This window comes from Mus musculus, chromosome 9, assembly GCF_000001635.26.
Source record: "Mus musculus strain C57BL/6J chromosome 9, GRCm38.p6 C57BL/6J".
NCBI lineage: Eukaryota > Metazoa > Chordata > Mammalia > Rodentia > Muridae > Mus > Mus musculus.
Window position 1 is genome coordinate 9,146,766 of NC_000075.6, and position 23,348 is coordinate 9,170,113.

General features: G+C 40.6%; 1 protein-coding gene across 9 annotated transcripts in view; it reads right to left on the minus strand.

The window, feature by feature from the left end:
* Nucleotides 1–23,348, minus strand: part of Arhgap42 (Rho GTPase activating protein 42) — a 246,521-nt gene that overhangs the window by 154,259 nt on the left and 68,914 nt on the right. For all 9 annotated transcript variants that reach the window (NM_027823.2, NM_001372564.1, NM_001372563.1 and 6 more), the window contains one exon: nucleotides 8,538–8,599. In NM_027823.2, the coding sequence (NP_082099.1) occupies nucleotides 8,538–8,599 (62 nt within the window). The remainder of the gene's footprint in view (nucleotides 1–8,537; nucleotides 8,600–23,348) is intronic.

The following is a 23,348-nucleotide window of genomic DNA, read 5'->3' on the forward strand; positions in this document are numbered from 1 at the left end:
GCTCACTGATAAACATGTAAGTACATGGATGAAGCATCTGCCACACATCCCAGCATAGATAAAAGCAAAATTATGCTGCAACTGTGGCTACTAAAAAAACTGAAACAAGAAGTTAACACTTCTATGTTAGATAATAACAAGGCTATAGAGACATCATACAGCCTGTAAACTGTCTATCTGGAATGAATGCCATGGCCAACTTGGCAACCAATAAGGCAGCCCTCAGAAGGATGCAGAGGAGGGCTGTACTGCTAGGAGATGTCACTAAGTAAATGGGAGGCATGAAGCTCAGTTGGTGAAGTACTTTCTTATTATGCATGAAGCTCTGGATCCCACCCCTATAAAAGGAGCTTGGTTGTGAGTGATAGTTATTTCTAAAATCTAGAAGTGGGTCAGAAATTCCACGCCATCTTCAGCTACAAAGAAAACAGTCTGGCTACATAATCCATGGTGTCCTGTCTCAAAAAAACAAAAACAAAAACAAAACAAAAAACAAAAACAAAACAAACAAAACCCCCACAAGGTCAGTTCTATCAATATCCAGTGTGATGGAGCCCCTCCCCTGCGTACACAGCAATTGACAGTCAGTGTTTGCTTGAGAAGGAGCAGTCACTTTTATTGAAAGGTGTGGCCACTAGTAAGTTACACATCATTAAGGGAGTAACCCTACAAATATGCAAGTGCAAGCAAGCATCTTTTGCTAAATGCAGTGGGATATAGACATGAAAGTAGGAGAGGGATGTGTTAGACAAAGAAGGTTTCAGGGGGAGCAGGGTGAAGTGTGACAGAGAAATGGAGGACAGCATAAAAGCAAAATACATTGTATGTATGCAAAAAAGGTTAGAGAATAAGATCTACCGAAAGTGTTCATTTGAATGACAAGTAAACACAATTCTGAAACACATGCACTGTGCATGTTTGTGTGTGCATAAAGCATGTCTGTTCACCAATGTTTATATCTCATTGTTCCCAAAAGCCAAAAGTAGAAGTAATCTGGTATCATTTGGTGAAGGATAAATCTGTAAGTGTGTATTTAACTCAAAAATAGTACTCCATCTTAGGAAAGCAGGGACTCTGGCCCATATTATAACATAGGGAAATCTGAAGATGCTGTTCTCTGTGAAGAAAGCTAGTCTCCAAAGTCCAAATGCCGAATGGATTTGTCTATGTGAGGAAGGGAGAATATAGCGCAATTGTGGAGAAGAAGGGTTTGTTCAATGAAGAGAGTTTCAGAACTGCACAGCGGTGATGGGTGAAAGACTAAGGCACAGTAAAACATGCCCAGAACAACAGTGAATGTTCAGTTAAATGTTTAAGATCATCTGTCATATGTTCTGGGATTTAATTACAGGAAAACAAATCAGGGGACTGAAGAGATGGGTTAGCAGTCAAGAGAATTTGCTGTTCTTGCAGAAAACTGGAATATGGTTCCGACCATCAAGTAGCTCAGAACTCTACTGTCTTCTGGTCTCCTTGGGCACTCACACTCCTGGGAACAAACAGATACACATACACTTACATATATACACAGATACACACACATTCAAACACACAACATTCAAATATACACAATACACCACATACAGAGATAAAAACAAATAGAACATTTTATACATACAATATCTACAGCAGTTTGCAACATCATTTCTATATTCCCTTAACATTTAGGAGTAAATGTTAGAATCATTTACTCTTAATTTCCTGCACATCTTCAAGGTAACACATCTAGATATAACTGAGCCACTTGTGTATGGGAGCTAAGCTCAGAGCAACACAGTCTACTTATATTCTGTTGTGCTTTTTTTTTTAAATTTTTAAAACCTCACAAAAGAGGGAGAGGAAAGATTGCAAGAGCTGAAATACAAGAAAATCTTCTATGAAACAGTTCTTCCTAGAAATGGCTGAATATACAAGACCTGAACAATAGGATTAATGGACATAGTAACATGGGGAAAGGAAATTTTCATGGGGTCCCACTCCTACAGCAAGGACTATGGGCAACTAATAATTGCTGGGAAAGGGAGAATGTGCCTCATCAGGAATGAGCCCACATATTCATGGCCCAATGCAGAGTGGTCAGCTCTTAACTCATATACACACAAACACTAAAAAGAGATCCAGGAAGTGGTAACTATATATCTGTGCATATACATACATACATACATACATACACACACACACATGCAACACGTATGTGATGATTACCTGGGAGAGCTTGAAGGAGAAAAGGGAGGGAGAAATGTGATGTAACTCTAGTTCAGTCAAAAATATATTTTAAAATAAATAACTAATTTGCATTCAAATTAATGTAAACTAAGACTCAAAAATTTAAGTACTATGAGCTTTAACAATATACACAGTGAAGAGACCACCATTTACATTATTTCTTCTCATACAACCTGCCTTAAAGGAGGTCATTCTGACAGGCATTCTAAACCGATGTGTTACCTCCATCGGGGAAACTGTTGTGATACACATAGACAGGGGAAAAGTAGACACGCACAGGTATGCAAGGGTGTGTATGAATGATGACTTGGAAAGGAAGTAGCAGGAGGAACAAAATGCTACACTCCGTATTGGCTTTTCCCCATGTGCGCCAAGATTCACCAACCCTACCTTCTCGGCCCCTCTCCAACACCCAGGCTCTCTTCAACTCTTTAGTCCTCTCTTTTTGATGACAAGCCATTTGAGCAGAGATCCGAAAACTGACTGCACACTTATTCGCCAAGTCTCTGCTTCGAAGTGCCTCATGGCAGCCAGATGTCTTCTAATCATGCAGCCACATTCCTTTCTCCACATACGTGCCTTGTCCTTTCCTCTGGGAGAGCACATCTCACCAACTGACACTAACTGTGACTTTCTCCTGTGTAATCTGTCTCTGCCAATTGCACAGCAGAAACTCTTTTGGCTCCCCACTGTAGTCTCAGCTCAGAGAACACTATCCACTTCAAAGAAAGACACTTTAACTGTTTGCAAAATGTGAGCACTTCCCTTTTCAAAAATTTCCCTGGCCCTGTAAGTTGTTTTTAGTCAACATACAAAATAATGGCATTTCCATACATGTGTATATTGTGCATATAAGTGTATATTGTACACATATATGTATATTATACATACATGTGTATACTGTGCTATTATAAACTTTTGTTACTCAACTCCCCTCCTACCATTCCCTTCTTCCCACATGCCCTTCTCCTTTCATAAACAGTATAAATACACATGTGCACATATACATACACTCAGATATATATGTATATATACACAACACATGTGTGTGTCCCTCTCTGTGTGTGTATGTGTGTGTGTGTGTGTGTGTGTGTGTGTGTGTATACCAAAATACTGCATTCCAGTCTGAATTATTTTGCTTATCACACTATCCTTAGAGAAAACCCTATAAAGAACACATGGGATTTTTACTTACTATTTCTTATAACTAATTCAAAATATGAAAGGCAAATTAAACTTACAAATGCTTTTGCTCCTCTTTTAGGGGTTCTATAAAGATTGTCTATGCCTTCTGTAGAAAATGTACTCAGCAACTATGGTTTTATCATAAAGATAATGCATTTAGCTCTCGGAAGAAAGGCAGCCATGGCACTGGTTTCTGGGTGTCTTACTGGGCTGTCAGCGGACACTCTTCAGCAGTTCACTGCTTTGCTGCTTTGTTGTTTAAAGCTCCCCTTCACACTTTGCTCTCTTAGCATTTTCTTATATAATGTGTAACCACATGTTTGCTTGTTTTCCCTGTCCTTTAAAATCAAATCCCCATCCAAGTATTAAATATTATGCAGCGATTTTACAAATATTTACTTCTTATAGCATCAAAGTATATTTTATGCTACGTAAGTATCAAACAGCAGCATTGAATCATAGTTTACAAATACAGCCAAAGACTAGTAAATAATCAATACCACCAATAAAAAGAATGAATAACCCTGCAGAGTACCTTTCTGGTCTACAGAGTGAGTTCCCGGACAGCCAGGGCTATACAGAGAAACCCTTTCTTGAAAAAACAAACAAACAAACAAAAAAGTAAAAAAACAAACAAAAAAAAGTGAAAGATAGATGCTAAGGGGAAGGGGGTTGAGAGGTCAGAGGTCAGTATATCTGTATGCAAGCATGAGGAGCAGAGATTAAATGCCAGAAGTGATATGAGACCAGACACAGCAGGTCAACTTGCAATTGCAGCACTCCTATGGCAGTCAGGAGAACTCTCAGCTCTTCTTCAGCTAGCTAGGTGTGCAGTTGTCTCAACGAAGGCGAAAGGCAAAGACCAATTCCCAAGGTTGGCCTTTGACCTCCATGCATTTGCTAACACTCACACACATATGAATATACAGACACAAACACAACACAAAGAAAAAAGTGTGAAAAGGTAAAAACTAAAATTTCTCAATATGATGCACAGTTTTCAGTCTACAAAATAATAGTCTTGACCCCTATAAGATAAAGAGCAAAAGAGAAAGACACAAGGCCCAAGGGCTGTGTCCATTTGGAAGCCATCATTAGGAAAAAGAACTCTTACAACTGTAAGCAATCAAAGCCCTACCCACGGAGTTATGCTGAAGTAGCAAAACAGAAAAGAAAAATTTCAGCACCATATACAATATTTGTATACATATACAATATATACATACATACATAAATGATATAAGGAAAATAGTCATTAAAAAATGAGAAAGTACTTCATCGAGCATGTCCTGTTTTACATGGGTCATGATAGCATTATCTGGGAGGAGAAGGCATTAAAATCTGTCCATATAGTTAACAATTGCAAATCAATAGAGTATATAAACCTTAGGAAACATAAAGGTATAGAAAGATTAGGTGCCCATTTTCATGTATCTACATACAGATCTTGTAATTCAGCATTTTTATATATAACCATGAAAATGGCAACCATTATGACATCAATTGAAAGAAAAAAAATGCCTGAACATTCCTGAAAACAGAATGCTAAGGTACAAATATATTCTGAAGTTAATGCCAGCTTAATCTTCTGTAGATTACCAGACATGAACAGAAAACACATAACAATATATTCCCTGAGTTTTAGAAAGGAAAACTACAGTTTTCCAAACCTTTTTCCAAAAGCTAAAGAGGAACACACCATGAAGCATTGACCTTATCTCTCATTACTATCCGTTCTTACACTCCAGAGTAGTAGTATATGAGCTGAGGAGCGAAATGCTTTCAGGAAGCCTGCCAGCACAAGCTCCACTCACTGACCACTGAACAAGTTCTATTCAGAGACATTTTTAGAATTCTGAGGCACCTTTAACTGTCATTATGACTCCTAAGTCTTCTAAAACATGAATACATTGAAGTATTTAAATATTTTCCCAAGTATTAGCAAATACTCTCATTCTTCCTGTCCTCTCCATTAATGACTTCTATTGGTGGAAGAAAAAGAGAGAGAGAGAAGGAGGAGGAGAAGGAGGAGGAGGAGGAGGAGGAGGAGGAGGAGAAGGAGGAGGAGGAGGAGGAGGAGAGAAGGAGGAAAGGAATGTAGGTAGATAGGTAGGAAGGAAGGAAGGAAGGAAGGAAGGAAGGAAGGAAAGAAAGAGAGAGAGAGAAAGAAAGGAAAGAAAGAAAGAAAGAAAGAAAGAAAGAAAGAAAGAAAGAAAGAAAGAAAGAAAGAAAGAAAGAAAGATGGAGGGAGGAAGGGAGAGGAAAAGGAAGTAAGGAGGAAAGAAAGAGAGAGAGAAAGAAAGAAAGAGAAAGAAAGAAAGAGAGAGAGAGAGAGAGAAAGAAAGAGAGAGAGGAAGGAAGGAAGGAAAGAAAGAAAGAAAGAAAGAAAGAAAGAAAGAAAGAAAGAAAGAAAGAAAGAAAGAAAAGGAAGGGATGGAGGGAGAGAGGGACGGGAGAGAAGGGAATGGCAGGGGAGGGAGGAAATAAGAGGGGAGGGAGGGAAGAAGAAGGGAGGGAAGAATGAAGGAGAAAAGAAAAGAGGGAGGGAGGAAGAGAGCGAGGGATGTGGAGGGAGGAAGGGGAGGGGAGGTCGGGAGCGGGTAGAGGAGAGAGGGAGGGAAAGAGGTCAGCAGCTGTTGCTATTAGGCTATGCCCGGATCTAACTCACTCCACATTGTGTAAAATAGTGGTTTGTTTAGGAAGTGCTTCAGTTCAAGACATTCCAGTTTACAAACAGTGTATGACTCAGTTTGGAGGACAATATCACCTGCCTGGTGTCACCCACAAGGCAGTGCCTGATAAATCACTAGTTCCTAAAAGTGAAAAGGGTGCCATCGTATAAACTGAAACTGTGAGAGCCCGTACACACAGTAAAAGCACATCAAAGAGACCAGGTCTGTGAAAAAGCATGAATCCATATGCACACACACACACACACACACACACACACACACACACACAATCTGGTGTAGCAACTTTTGATTGATGGACCAAGCTAGGGCTAAGATGACAAACATACTACCTGAGTTTTAGAGAGGAAAAGTACAACTTTTCAAACAGTGTTCTGAACTATCCCACACATATGCCTATGTAGGACATGATAAGACTCGTGTCTACTTACATATTTCAAAGATAAAGGGTATTGTGAAACAGTAACCAGGGATTGAGATCCCTGTTCTGTTCCTGGTGGTCTGTGTCACACTAACTCTGCTTCAGTCCCTAGTGACACCCAATAAGAGTGAAAGCCAAAGCACTCTCCACACTTAAAAAAAAGTGCAGCTGAGTATTAAGATTGTCAGTAATGTGCTAAAATATATATTGCCCAAACCTCAGTTGTTAACACTCTGTCCCCAGTTGGTGGAAATGTAACCTTTAGGACATGGAGCCTTGCGGGAGGAGGCCACTGCTCAAGGGCTCTGAGGTTCTCTAGCCTAGCCAGATTTCTTGACTCACCCCAGCTCTAACAGCCTCTTGCATGTGGATGAAAATGTAACCAGCCAGCTTCCTGCTGGGCTTCCATGCCTTTCTATGAAAAGGGATTGTATTGTCTCTGAAACTGCAAGCCAGAAAAAGCCCCTTCCTCTTCAGAGTTGCTGTTTGTTGAGGTCTCTTATCATCTCATCTTGGAATAAATGAACGTACAACAGGCAATAGAAACTGTAACTCCTTCTGGTGAGGCTGTGATGGAAACTGTAACGACCTCTGGTGAGGATGTGATGGACTGAGTGATGTACTACCATTCAAGGCAGCCTTCCTGTCTCCCCATATAACTCCCACAGTGTGATGGAGACAAAAGTCTGAACTTTACCCATGAGGGACACTAACATATCTATTCTTTACACTTTAATTTCAGAAAAATCCATTTAATTACTACATTCGTACTGAGGTCTGCACATCTCAAGCTTATTTCTGATTGTTAATGTGAAGGGCAGCGAAGTGTCTCCCTGCTTAAAGGCATTGGCAACACCAGCCTGTGTTTGATTCCCAAAATACACAGAAGGAAGAAGAGAGCCAGTTCCACAAAGATATCCTCTGACCTCCACCCAGACACTGTAATAAACACAGCGTACACATGAGCATCCTGTGCACACAAGCAGTAAACGGAACAACAATAATAACAATAAGCCTCAAATCCATTGTTTCAAAAGCTATATGCATACAGACCAGATGTGCATATTAATAAATGCATGTCTGTGTTCAATGTGCACGCAGTACGTGCTAAGGCCAGAAGAAAGTCTCAGGTTCCCTAGAAATGAAGTTGCAAGTGGCCGTGGCCTCCTTCTGAGTGCTAAGAACCAAACACAGCTGCACCAACTCTCCAGCACCCCAAAATTATATTCAGTTTCTTTTTTGGCTTGGCTTTGAGTTTTTGTTGTTGTTGATGCTTTCTGGGTTTTTTGTTTGTTTGTTTGTTTATTTTGTATATTTGGTTTTGGGGGTTTGGTTTTTTTTTTTTATCTTTATATGCAAGGTTTTAATGTGTATCTCTGGGTGCCTTAGAACTTATTGTGTAGCGAGGCCTTGAACTGAGTGCTGAGATTAAAGGCATGGGACACCAGACCCAGGCCAAAATTATGGTTTGAGTGAAGTATTAGCAATGCTCGTGCTCCAATATCTTACATAAGCTAACCTGTTAGCCTAGAAACATTTTAACCATGTTTTTCCAGCCAGCAGAGTCCTCCTAGCTGTAATGACCCCTGTCAAATGTTACCATTTCAAAAGTCTCATGCTAATAGTCTAAAAAGTCAGCTTTACTTCAAGCTTCAACCACGCCTCTATTTTAACACCTCCATTCCTGCACTAATATGACCCATGCATATCTGTTAAAGGAGAATAGGCTCTTAAGAAAGTTTCCCCAATAGTTTAAATTCTCACAATCACATTGATTAAGAGAGAAGTCAAGTGAATATATTTATATCTGTTGGGCAAAGGAAAGAATTAAACATTAGTAGTTATCTTATTAGCAACAGTAGAAATTACAGTCTCAAATCTTCTCAAAATTATATGTAGCATTTGCTTTGTGTTTCTGTCGGTGAGATGCTGTATGGGTATCTAATTCAGGTTTACACCTTCTTCAGACATGCTCAGACAGAGCAGGATTCACAAGAAATAAGAAACAAACTTACCAGTCTACGCCTTTCTTCTTCTACAGCAATAAGTAGCCTTGCGAATTCTTTCAGTGACTGAGCTATTTAAAAACAAGACAGAAAGAAAGGCATCAATCCTCTTACAGGGATAATATTTAATTACATAGGAGCAAACATTACAATGGAGCTAGTTCTTCATTTGTATGTCTTTTAGTATGTGATTTTCTTTGTATATTCATAAAAGCATGTACATAGTAAGAGGCTGTGGGTAAGAGATGCTTGTTTCTCTTTGAACTAAAATTAAAGTCTATAAGTTTGTCTATAATGATCCTAAAACAATTACAAATTATATATTTAATGTGTGAAATTTATACTTAAATAGTCCTAAATCTCTTTCAACAGTGGTCTGTGGGTATAAAACATTTTTCAACTCTATAGAGGCAATAAGCCAGGCAAAAGAGATGACTTTGTTGGTAAAAGAACTTGCTGTATGTGCCTGAGGACCTGAGTTCGGATCTCTACCACCTACATAAAAAATTGGGCACAGCCACACATGCCTGTGACCACTGTGCTGGGATGGGGGAAATGATACAGAACAGATGGGACCACTACCTCAAAGCAATATGATAGAAAATTGTATTTTCTGAACTCTTCTCTGACCTCACACATATACATGAGCATATGAGTATATGCATACATGTGCATGCATGCATACACATACACTCAGGCACACACATGTGCAATGCCCAATAAAATGTAATACTGTACAGCTATACTTAGTAGTGTTCAGTATTGCAAAGTCCCCCACTAAATTCTGTTAACTCAGGAACATCATGGAAGAGAGGACAGAAAGAATGTAAGATCCAGATGGAAATATGAGGATGCACAGGAGGGAGAGTTGCTGACCTCCCCTGCTCTCTAAATATATAGCAGTTATGACGAGCTGCAATAGCTGCACAAAATCTTGCAAAATTAAGCCCAGCAACCGTCATCATGGAAAGGGATGGAAGTCGCAAGTTCCCACCTATTTCATGGATTTGTTAATGGTTGAGGGGAGAAGAAAATACATTTTCTTCTTCAGTGCCCAAGGTCCTATAAACAATCCCTCTCTCATGATCTTCTAAGCAACTCTAATGAAATTCATTGGGGCATTAAAGAGACAAGACAGAAGAGGATCCAAAAGAGTGGAGGAAGAAAAAAGAGGGCTACACAGAGAAACCGTGTCTCGAAAAACCAAAAAAAAAAAGTTAAAAAAAAAAAAGTAAATCAAATATGTTACATAAGTGTATGAAAATGTCATATTGAAAGACATTTTATGACATGAAAAGAAAATAGTCAGATAGATGACAGATAGATAGATAGATAGATAGATAGATAGATAGATAGATGTAAATTTATTTATTTAGCTGGACAATAGTAGGACATACCTTTAATGCCAACACTCAGGACACAGAGGCAGAAAGATCTCTCAGTTGGAGGCCAGAGTGATCTACAGTTTGTTCCAGGGGAGTTGGGGCTAAACAGAGAAACTCTGCCTTGAAAAACCAAAGAAAGAAAAGAAAGGAAACTAAAGGGGAGGGGAGGGGAGGGGAGGGGAGGGGAGGGGAGGGGAGGGGAGGGGAGGGGAGGGGAGGGGAGGGGAGGGGAGGAGGAAAGGGGGAGAATCAGAAATCCTAACCAGCTATAAACTCAGAAAACAAAGATATACAAATGACACAATGGCATTAAACTACCTGTGTCAGAAATAATACACTCATTAGAATATGAATATTAAAACTGTTAACTGAATCACTCCCTTGTGTTGAAAGAATAGGAGAACAATGTGGCAATTTGAAACCATGGCTCATTAAAAAAGAATACCAGGATATCAGGAGGTAGTACCTAAAAATGAAAATCAAGAGCCAGCAGGACAATCATGGTCCTGAAAAAGAAAAAAACAAGCAAATAAACAAGCATAAGAAATGATGGCCTCTGACATGTCTGGAAGTAATTATAAGCAGTGAGAACCAGCAGGAACAGAGACTGCTAGTTTTTGTTTTTTTTTTTTAAGTTTAATTAAAAATATGTACTTTTAAAAAAATAACAAAAAAAGGGAGATCCTGCAAAATCTATTTTCTAATAGTACAAATCTGGAAGGACCTAGGTGTACATGATACAATTTGCCAGAGGTACATCGCATCTACCACAAGGAAGCTGATGAGACACCCTGAATCAAATAGGCCTTCACTGAAGAATTCCAAGCAGCAGCCTAGTCCCTCTGGCTAGATCAACTCTAAAAGTGATGGCAGGCTCCTGGTCACTTGGAGACACCTACTGACACCCTCAGGCTCCAGGTCACACCAAAGACACCTGCTGATGCCCACAGGCAAGCTCCTGGGTCACTCAGGAGACACCTGCTGATGCCCACAGGCTCCATCAGGGAATCCACTAAGATGCAGTTGCTTTAAATAGCAAGTTGGTTTCTGAGTAAAAAATGAGGTTCTTGTTTCTGTCTCCACGGCCTCTCTTTGTTCAAAAGAGAATGATGCCATTTTCTACTTCCACTGAACTGCTCTGTTTCCCATATAAATACTATTTATAAACTCGGCAAGATAATTGCTGATTATAATGTAAATGTCTGGGAAGACAAACTTTACCATAGAAAATAAATTGAATGTCTGGTTCCCCACAACAAACCCCACGCCCATCCAGTGGTTTTAAAAAAACTGGATCCAATCTGACAATAAATTTTGTTCCCTCATTTTCTTTGGTTGACTTTTCAGGGGAAAGTCTTCAAACAAACGAAACCCAAAAAGCTAAACTTGTCCTTTTCAAATATTATAAAGCCAGTTCCACTTTTAAAAAAAAAACTGCATATTTTTGGTGCAAACAAAGACATTTTGTTCTTTGAGAACGTAAACAGATGGGAACAGTGACTATCAGTCTCATAAAATTAGTTGGTGGCCCATCAAATTCAGAAGAATGTGGCAGAAGCTCTTCTAACTCAAATTAAATGATCTTGGGTACTGCATTAATAGCACACTTGAAGAACAGAAATAAGACAAGAAGCCCACAGCATAAGCACGAAAGTCTCAAGTTACTATCAAGTAAAGCAGATTTTAGGAGACCAGGCTCCTGGAGACCCCCAGTCACTATCCTCCCCCGCAAAGTCCAACAGGAAACTGTCAGAAGCTGGGTAGAACTGGCTTTGTCCTGTTCCTGCCCAGCCACTAGAAGTGAGGGGCAATGTTAGCATTGTTGGCACTCAGATCCACAAATGCCTTAAAGCCCACAAGACCATGGGAGGACTGCAAGCAATTCCTCTAAAACCAGGAACAGCACAAGGATATCCATTCTCACCAGTCATATTCGATATATATATCTACCATTTTAACCAAAGTAGCTGAGACAGAAAAAAGGGGATATAAACAAGGGGGAAAGACAAAATAATACCTGCCATGCAGGCAACAAAATTCTGTACTCAGAAAATCCTAAATGGGCTGAGAGATGGCTAACCAGTCAAGAGCACTTGCTCCAACAGAAAACCTAAAGTTAGGTTCCCAGCACTACAGAAGGCAGCTCACAAGTACCTAGAACCCTGGCTTCCGGGAATGATGCTTTCCTTTGGCTTCTGCAGGAAAACACATGAGCATGCACACAGGCACATAAACAATAATAAGAGAGAAAATCCTAAAAACACCGCTGAAAGTTCCCTAGAACCGATAAACAAACTCAGGCATGCACAGACACACACAGACACAGTAGCATTCCTATGCATTGGCAATGGCTGAGGATTAAAAAAAGGGGGGGGGATCTAGTTCATGACAGTTTTAAGAAAGAAAGTAAAAGCTAGGAATAAACTCAAGAAAGGAAGTGGAAACATCCCTAAGAATAAAAATTATCAAACACAGAAGTGAAGAACAGAAGAAGATACTAGAAGGTGGGAAGGCTGCGCACAGATACGGGAACCAACTATGTAGACAGCCTTAGAGAACAAGAGATTTACAGATCTGCATGAAACACGAGTGACATTCTGCACCAAAACAGAAAAATATAATTCTTAAATCCAAATGGAAGTGCAAAGGCCCCCAAATACCAAAGGAGATTGTCAGTAAAAAGGCCAAGTCCAGGGATAATTCTCAAAATGTGCTAGAAAATGATAAAGATCAAAACTATCATGGAATTATCGTGAAAACAGGAGCATGCACTGGTGTAAGGGAAGAGAGGACCCAAAGATAAACTCCCACAACTGAGTGACAAAAATCCCTGAGCATATGTTGGGAAAAGAAAGCCTTTTCATCAGACAGTGCTGAGAAAGAGCAAGAACGCTAAAGTGATACCAACTAGAGCCTTATCTCTCAAACCCATGCAGATGTGTTTTAGCTTCATTTCTGCTGCTGTGATAAAAACATCCTGACAAACAACTTAAGAGAGAAGTTTATTTAGCTTACCATTTCATATTATAGTCCATTATTACAGGGAAGTCCTAATAGGGAGATTGAGACAGTGGTCACAATCACATAGCATCCCAAGATAAAAGTGAGTGCATCTATGCTCACCTGCATGCCTGTGCCAAGTTCATTTGTACACAGCTCAGGGTCCCCAGTCTGCATAATGGTGCCACCTAACCTGGGCTGAATCTTCCCACATTCAGTATTTTAATTAAGATAACCCCCCCCCCTTCATGCCTACACTCCAACCCAATACAGACAAGCCCTCACTGAGACTCTTTTCCCAGGGGATTCTCAGTTGTTAACAATTACACACACACACACACACACACACACACACACACACACATAAAAAAAAAAAAAAAAAAAAAAAAAAAAACTCAACCCAGAGTGGATCAAGCTCCTTCCTGCAGGACCAAGACACTGAACCAAAGGCTTAACACTCTGATGTGCTTTGGTACAGGAAATAACTTCCGACGCTTAGGGTGCCTGACCTGGGATGGATCAAAACACTTCTGCACAGCAAAGGAAGTGATCAGTGCTGTGAATGGCTAACACAGAGAATGAGAGAAAAATCCCCTCCAAAACCTGACCTGAGAAGCAGAGTGGAGAACAAGTGAGCGATGGGCTAGTAGAGGCCTCTCACTTACAGTTCTGTAAATGGCCGTCCACACATGAGCAATGCTCCCCACCTTCGCCCATCAGAGAAATACAATCTAGAGTGCAAGGAGGTTGCGTCTTAGCCTTCTCAGCATGGACACAGTCAATTAGCCCAACAAGTAGAATAGAGAGAAGTCATGCTGCAGAAGGAGCAGAGCTCTGTGTGCTGCTGTGGGGACAAATCAGTGCAGCCCCTAGGGAATAATCAGTACAGAGTCTCTTCAAGACCACTCTAAAACAGGTTGTACTATCTGTGGGTCTGCGCTGAAGAAGGCAAAGTTCCCATATAAGAAATACCCACATACCCGCATTTATTGCAGCACAGTAACCAAGCTATTCGATCAATCAAGGTATCTCATGCATGCATACATATCAAGTTGACTATTATCTAGTCATACAGACTACTGAAGTCATTCAAGGGACACTCGAGTATGTGGCTCTGGCAAGCGCAGCCCTTCTCCCTCATTTCCTCTGTCCTGCTAAATAAAAATAGTTCCTTTACATTCTTAAAGCTGGCCACCAGGTGAGGTCTGTTATTTAACCATTTCCTCCCCCTGAGGCTGCCTACCAAGGTCAATCTATCAAAGCATTGAAATCCAGCAACCAAAAGCCTCCTTTGTCTTGCCTAATTAACATGTGCAATTAAAATTAACACTTCATTCTAACACAGGGTTTCCCAGTGTACCTTTATAAACCGTCAATTTCCTATGAGCCACATCTGTCTCCTCTCTATCCAGTGGCAGTCCTTTCTCCCTCTGGGACAAACACCCTTCCCAGTCTTTCTTGTTCCCTTCCCCTTCCCCCTAGTCCTCTATCTCCTGTCTCTGTCTCTTATTCTCTGCCCTCTGTTTCAATCTCTTGTACTAAGAGCTCACTGGGTGTCCTGAGCTGATACTGATTCCTTTGCAGGAAAATGGATGAAACCAGGCATCATACTATTCAAGATAAACCACAAAGACAAGCACCTCATTTTTCCTCTTATGTGTGTGGGAAAAGGGATTTTTTTTTAAAGGTGAAATCATGGAGGATGATTAAGAGGACAAGGGAGTGGATAAGGGTGAAAGAGGTAAGAGAGGCAATGAGAGAGGAAGAGATATGATCACATGACTGCTAGAATCATATATGAAAATCTCAGTGAAGCTTGTGAATATGTATAACCAATATACATTAATAATTTATTAAACACTACTTTATTTAAAAAAAAAAAAAAGAAAGAAAGAAAGAAATACATAGGAGCTTGAGAGCTTGCTGTACCCGAGACCTTAAGCACAAGAAACAAAGTTATTCCTCCAGCTCCTTCTTTGTAAACCTTTGAGCCAGTTTTTCAAAGGTGTCACCTTGGCAAAATTAGATTGTTAATTGTGCAAATTTTTCTAGTACCTGTGTAGAAATAACTGCTAATGGCCTTTCATATGTTATTTATTGATACTGATACTGAATGTGAGTAAAAATCTAGGCCCAGAGTAACATCTAATATAATAGCCATTACAGATTTTGACCACATCTATTTTCATTATGGGAACTTGGTTTGGGTAAATGTCTCCAAAAATAATACTTAATATCCAATGGGTTTTCCAACAGTGAATACTGTGTTAATCTATGAGTTAGAAACAATATATCCATGCAGCATATTCAATGTACAAGAATAAAAATACCAGCTTTTAGTCTTTGACATAGGAAATATCATCAAAAAGATAAGGCAGATATTTCAGAAAGCTATGTTCGTTGTCCAAACTACTGCCACCTGCATAAAATTTTCCTGGCCGTATCCATTGCTAATCATTCTCTCCTTCCTGCCCATCTGCAGCACATGATAACTGGCCAACAACCAGGACAGTTTCCCATATAAATTTTAATGTTACAGAAACTTTTGAGGTCACAGATATTGTTAAACATATTTCTTTTATCTCCATAACACATATTGGAAAAGCACATTGGGAATTAGCGAAATCTATTCTCCAAGTGAATTTAGGAGCGGCCATATGAGTATAGGATTCACAAAGGCACCAGTTAAATCCCACCCTAGAGAGTGAAGAAGGTTAGTGATGGGTTGGACATATTTGGCAAAGATACCCATTTTCTAACATTCCTGACATTTTTGCTGCTTGGAAGCAAGAAATGGAGCTTTGAAGTTTCACCTCAGCCCTTGGGATCGATTTTTACATACAGGGAGACTTGATGATAAGCTGTGGCATGTGAGTTAGTTCTATGTTCCTAAAACTATCCATACCAAAAAAATAAAATAAAGTAAAAATAGCATCGGTGTACAAAGTTGATGACTGTATGGCACATGTGTCTGTGTGTTACAAAACTGAATGACTCTATATGCAGCATGAGTGTTTGTATGTTACACTGCAGACACATGCATGGACCAACTACTGAGAGGCTTTCATTTCTTTGAATAATTACAAAGCTCAAGAGTAGCTCAGAAGTGCTGTCACTGCTGATCAATGGAACCTCAGCATGAAGCAACAAACACAGTCTGCTTGTGGCATGCCCAAATAGTGAATACTGTGCCAACAAAACATGTAGAGGGGTATTAGAGCTGGCCCTACCTTTCCCATCAGGCATTGGGCATCTTTGGTCTTTGACTGCAAAGAACATCTTCTGGCACAGACCACCCCACCACCCACTTTGCCATACTGACCTTATTTGCAACCACAACTCTAGTTGCTATTTTCTGGGACCCACAACATCAAATAAGACTTTAAATTCTAGGAGAAAGCCAAGACAGGTAAGCAGGAGTGGGTGGGTTAGTGAGCAAGGGGAGAGGGCAATTTGGGGGAAGGGGGGTTGGAGGGGAAATGAGGAAAGGGGATAAAATTTATAGTGTAAATTTTTAGAAAATCTAATAATAATAATTTTTTAAAAAGACTTTAAGTTCTACATAAACCAGCCTCCCAGTGGTGGTGCAAGCCTTTAATCCCAGCACATAGGAGGCAGAGGCAGGCAGATCTCTGTGACTTCAAAACCAGCCCAATCTACAAAGTGGGTGAAAACAGCCAGAGCTACAAAGAGAAACACTGTGTCAAAACAAGTTCCAGAGAGACCTAATTCCAAAGCCATTAAATGGCTTCCGAGAATAATGAGGGTGAGGGGGCTGGAGAGGAGGTCGGGGCAGGAGTATGAATGGTCCACTGACAAATGCTGGCAAGTCCACATAAATACACATTAACACACAGACATTTTTTTTCTTCTAAGACTTAACAGCCCCTTGGAAACCAAGGTCTGTCTGTCTGTCTGTCTGTCTGTCTCTCTCTCTCTCTCTCTCTCTCTCACACACACACACACACACACAAATGAAAAATATTTTAAATAGTTTAAGATTATGACACAATTTTCTAATTAAGTATTAAGTAAAATAAATTCACAACCTACAGATAAGCAGGATGGTAAAACTGAATGTGCATCAAGCTGATCTGGTCCCCCACACAGCCAGGAATGGCCTGCTTTGCCCTGGTTTCCACCTTGGGACTTGTCTGTTATGATCACACAAGCCTCATTTGGTCCCAGCTGTCCTCAGATCACAACCCAGACGCCAAGCAGGATTCATCAAGGGTCCTCTCGTGGAGTCCACTGATTATTCCCATGCTTCCCTTGATGGTGTTTTGCCCTCACTATACTTCTCAGGTATCTTGCAGGAGTCACAGCCTATGGACCAGTGTCTTTCTAAATTCCCAACTGGATTCCTTAACACCTGGGTTCTGGTATCCCTGAGGTTTGCAAGCACCTACATCACTAAGCAGGTCTACCAGTGTGCATAATTACCTTGCCTATACATCTGGACTGAGATCTGTAACTCATGATCAAATCTTTCATCCTCCAATCTTTTCTAGTCCAAATGGACACTCACGACCATTAACATCTGAGCTCCACAGTAAAAAAAAAAAAAAAAACAAACAGAAACTTGACCTCTAAATGGACTGGGCAGGTAGCTGAGATAGGACAGTCCTTTCTAGTGAGCATAAGCCCTGAATGCCATCCCCCCAACCACCTTAGCCCACCACAGCATAAAGGCAGCCTGGTGGTGAATACCTGGAATCTCAGCAGCACTTGGGAGGTGAAAGCACAAGTGTCAGAAGAGTCATTTTCAGCTACATAGGGAATTTTAGGCCAGCCTGGGACACATGAGACAATCTCTGAGAGAGAAAGAGAAAGACAGACAGACAGAAAGAGAAAGAGAGACAGACAGAAAGGGGGAGGAGTTTGCTGTTATTGCTCCTTATTATCAGTATTACTTATAAAAATTGAGGAAATATTCCTTTCTCAAGAAAAACTCTGTTACATATTCAATGCTTTTTTCTTTAGTAAACGCTTTGATAATACCTACTTTTAAAGTACCAAGCAGGGGCTGGAAAGATGACTCAGTATATAAGAGCATTTGCTGTTCTTGCTGAAGACCTGAATTTTGTTCCCAGGGACCATGTGGCAGCTCACAACCTCCTGTAACTCTGGGTCCAAGGACTATAGGGCCCTCTTTCGGTCACAAGCACTGCACTCTGCTGGTGCACATGTGTGTGTGCAAAACAAACATATAAAATAAAACAAATAAAACTTAGAAAAGAGAAAATGCCCAACAAAGGAAGTGTGTTGGAGAGTTCAGTTATATGGGTGTGTATGTGCTGGACTTTTGTTCATGTCTGTTACATGTGATTTATACAGAAGAGCAAATTTTCACAGTGAATGTGTAGGAATATGAAAAGAGCAACATTTCAATGCCACAGAATTAACCTGAGCTTCAGCTGAGTTTTCCCGGGCACCATCATACACGTTCTGTGAGTTTCTATAAAATCTGCAAAAATCCTTCAGTTGGGATCTTGCCAAGGGTTGTGCATATCAAGCCCACAAGTCATAGACTCTGTTTTCTTTCCAAACACAGTAAGATGCTAACAAAACTCAAGAACTTAATGGAACATATTGCCTTGTTTCTTGTGCTACACCAACTGCCTAATGTAATGTCCACAAGTGATATGAAGTTACCTTCATTTCATACGGGAGGAAGAACGGACGGCTTGAAGTGGGACAGCTTGCCCCGCAGCCCCAGAACAACGAATGAGTGACAAAGTAAGTATTTAACTTGATCAATTCCACACTCTTCCAGCCAACCATGACTGCAAGGCTGCGGGGACAACAGTGCCAGCCTGTTACTCTACCAAGTTACAGGAGAGAATTGTCATCTTTAAAGGCGACACTCCTGGGGCCATTGCTCACCGAGGGTGACTAGCCACCAAGGGGGAAGGATGGACCAACCCCTCAGGAACTTGTTGATGACAATCACCCACTTAAATCTAGCACACACCCTGCTAGGCTTGCTGCCATCAGAACTAACTTCCCACCATGCATTCCTTCCCATTCTGCAATGGCATTCCTGCCCCTCAGAGTCTTCCGGCAACCCCCTTCCCTTCCTCTTCCTTGGCCAGCTTCACTGTTCCACAACCTCCCATCAGCTGTAACCTCCTGGCTGTGATCCACAAGGACACTAAAAGTTCAAGCTATCTAACCCCTTTGGTTTGTGTTTCCAGGAATCCTGCTATTCAACCCTAGTTTACTCCAGATCTTATTTCCCACAGTGGCTATCTCAAAAGAATGTTCCTTCTCGAGAACCCAACCCAAAATTTCCCTCATTCTCGCCAGATGCCCTGGCGTCCTGTTCCACACAGAGACATCAGGGAGTTCTGATCAGTACTATCCACTCTTCCATTTCTGGTTCTTCCTCTCTGGAGCTGACAACTCCTGCTCTGAGCCTCTCATTGCACCACAAATGTTGCTTCCTCGTTTCTCCCCTCCCCCTCTTTACACAACCACCTTCCCTTCCTCACACCGTGCCTCCTTTCCTCTCTATTGCTGTGATAAAACATTCCAAGAAAACACAAATTAGTGGAAGAAAATGGTTAATTCCAGTTTACACATTACAGTTCATTACTGAAGGAAGTTAAGACTAAAGCAGAAAACTGAAGCAGAAACTACAGAGGAAGGCCGCTTGTTGGTTCTAAAAGGCTCATGAACTGCTAGCTTTCCTTCTACAACCCAGGACCACCCGTCCATGGAATGGGACCACCCACTGTGGACTGAGCTTCTGTACATGGATCAAGAAATTTCCTAGAGACAGATCAACCTGAGCAGGGCAATCCTTCAACTGAGACCCCACCCTCTTCTCAGGGAACTCTAGGTTCTGTCTGGGTAACAGTCTACACTAAGCACAGTTACTGTTCCTTCCCCTTGATCTACATCCTAACATGAAGCAAGCTACTCTCCAAAGGATGTAAGAGGAGCAAGAACGACACAGGGTGGATTTAAGGGGATTTAAAACTACTGCAAACTATATCTCAGGAGGAAGTCATCCATGAGTACACAAACCTGTCAGATGGGTAAACTGAGGCAAATCAGCTTAACAGCCTTCACGGTCATAAAATTGATGATATACACAGTTATACTTTTTAACTCCAATTCGCTCACTAAAAAGTAGGCACTTGCACACTTTTGCAGAAGCAACCCCATCTTCCCAAGTATTATCCGAAATTTATCAAGTCAAAGTGATGATTGGGAATTTCCAACAAGATTTTTTTCTTTTTGAATCTCAAACAATTTGTATCAAGACTTAGCTCACAATTAATGTTTCACCCATATGGACCCATGCCATATAATCACATAAATGTGGCTACAATTCCTCAACAACCCAACTGAAGAATTATCTTCACCTCTTCCCTCTACACATCTGTTCAGCAAATGTTGATCTCTCTCCTCTAACTGTCTCTGTCTGTACTCAAAAAAAAGTCTCACATCAGCATCTGGAACTGTAACCCATTTTAACCTCTGAAGCATGATCATCAGTAGGGACCAGGCTGAAGGTCAGTGGTAGAGCATTTACCCTGCATGCAAAGCACCAATTCTCCATTCCAAGCATCACATCAGCACATAAAAATCTTCCTACAAGGCTCCGTTGACTTTGCCACTTTACAGCTCAGCAACTCCGGGTAAAGAAATTCCAACTTTCATACTATAAGCAATATGTGTGGTTTCCATGAGGTCGACATAAGCACCTGGTTGCATGTATCAGTACAGGGCACTGGAGTTCCTAGCCTTAGTGTTTTGACCTTGAAAGTATTAAATATTCTGATATTCTACATTTCTTTTCTTCACATCTGTGCCCCATCTGCATCTCATGTGAGTGTTGAGACCCAAATCAAATGACCTCCTCTATTGCTAAATTCTGGTGTCCCCAGCCTCCAGTACCTTCTCCAGCTTTGGCATACTCAAAGCAGTTTTGTCTGCACTTCACCTGAAACACTGTGCCTTCCATAGCTTTTCAATTTGATAGTTTTGGCTTTTTACAACTTTTTTTGTTTGTGTTTTGTTTTGTTTTGTTTTTTACAGTCATGGGAAATTTTCACGGCATCCACATCTCTTCTTTATTCTATGGGCATACCTGGAACAAAATCTTCTCTCAGGCTTCAAATGGAAACAACCAGAATTCACTCTGAGCATCTGGACTGTACAGCATTGGTTACTCTACCAATGTAGTCACAAAGAGCACATCTGGTACCACCCTCCCCCTCCCCCCAGCCCAGTTACCACTAAATCATCTTCTCTGCAAACAACTGATTGATTGAAGTAGGAATCATGTCTTTATGATCCTGGGTAGAAGCCAGCAGAGATATTCTAGGGAGACACTCTGGCCTCCCTGTGTTGTCAATCCCCCAACTTTTGTTACTTAATGGATTGATATCAAAGTACCGGACATAGAAGATTGGCAGGGTGGGATGGGTGGGATCATATACATTGCACAAAAATATAAGATTGTTTTTTCTCTTTCAAAAATGGGTGAATCTTCTCTACAGATTAGAGGACAATCTTATCTACTGAACACCAGCCAGAACTGCATATGAAGACCCCATCTCAAGAAAAAAAGGAAGAGGCCTTTAAGTTCCATTTTCCTTGACTCTGACTTGAACAAAAAACTATTTCTATAACAAAAAGTGGACATAACCAGGTGCCAAGTTTCCTGTTTCCAAAGAAGGGACCAATTGGTCTATCTCACAGTTTAATTTACATATGTTCTAGCCTTCAGTTCATGTCTTTCTCCAAATTACAGGATGGCTGCAGTCATGGAGAGAAGGAAATTAGATACCCCCCACACCCCAGGCCTGGACAAAGTGTAATAAATCCATTTCCCTTCTACAATTTCTCTTTCTTAATTTCTTTTAAAGTACAGAGAAAATAGGTGGTTGGTTATAGACCTAAGTGTCTAGTAACAGCTTCCCACAGCTGAATCAGGCTCCATAGAGCAAGAGAAATCCAAGGCTCGGACACCTCCCAACCTTGGGACATAGACTACTCATTTTATTCTGGTGAAAGGCAATCTGGACATTTCTGAGACTGAAGATAAAATAAAATGGATGTTTTGTGTGAAGAATAAAAGGTTTGAACTATAGCTAAGTAGTAAACAATGTATCGTATCATAGGCTTGTTTTCGTTGAGCCTTGGTACTAGAGAGCCTGCCATCTTGCTTTACTTAGGATTTGTTGGGGGCTATGCAATCATGAAACTTTACTTTCTGAAACTACTCAGAACTTTGGTAAGACTTTTAAAGATCTTTCCTTCTTCTGTTATTGAGACTTCTGTTACTGCCTCTGTAGGGAAGGTGTAGGGACCTCACCTTCACTTGAGGTCCAAGACTCAAACATGACCTCAAAGCTCTTCTGTACAGCCCCAGGAAAACCACCTTGAAGTGTATGCTTGATGAAGAAATAGCTCCAAACTACTCCTTTTATCAGCCAGGACAGATACCCAGGACTTCCGATTTGAGGTCTGTCAGTCAACTGTACTCTCCTTTCTAAGCTTCTCCCTCTGTGTTGCTTCCTCTCTCTAGCTGTTCGTGGCTGGCAAGTTATCCATACATTTTCCACCAACTCCCATGAATTGATTTTTCATCTGTTTTACATGCTGGTGTTTCCAAATTGGGACTACAAATCCCTCAGTGCTCTCTAACGATCTATTGAGTAACAAGCAAGTGAACTTACAGTCTGTGCTCATGATAAGGAGTCTAAGCTGTAACTTCAGAATTACATTGTGCTTCTGGAAGCTGCTGCAGTGCTCAGCAAGTGATATTCCTTTAATACACTCATGTTGTAATAAATCATTTTTAAAAACTTAAAATAAAAATAAAGGAATCACAGAACAAAAGAAGGAGGAGATATTCAGTAACTAATGTGCATGATGTCCCAAGAGAGCCCAAAATTTTGCAAATATAATATGCATTTAAAACAGTGATCATTCAAAAAAACGATGACATTGGTAATTCTATAAAATCACAGCAACATTCCTGTGACAAATAGTTTCTACTCAGGCACACAACACAATGGGTCATACAAAGCCTCATCTCTCTAGCCTCACGACCATAAAGGAAGAAAAAGATGACAACTAGAAAACCTTAAAAGCATATAACTTTCAGACAGAGATGCATAAACTATCCACAAGAAAGCAACTGTGGCAGAGCACTCTCTTGGACAGTTGCATTAAAAGTTGATACATTGTTTATGTTCCAGTCAGCAGCAGTGAAATTAGAATTCACAAGTGGATGAGGAAGTCACCAATAAAAAAAGAGGTTTTGGGGTTTTTTGTTTGTTTGTTTTTTGGAGGTTTTTTGTTTGTTTGTTTGTTTGTTTGTTTTTGTTTTTTCCGAGGCAGGGTTTCTCTGTATAGCTCTTCCTGTCCTGGAACTCACTTTGTAGACCAGGCTGGCCTCAAACTCAGAAATCCG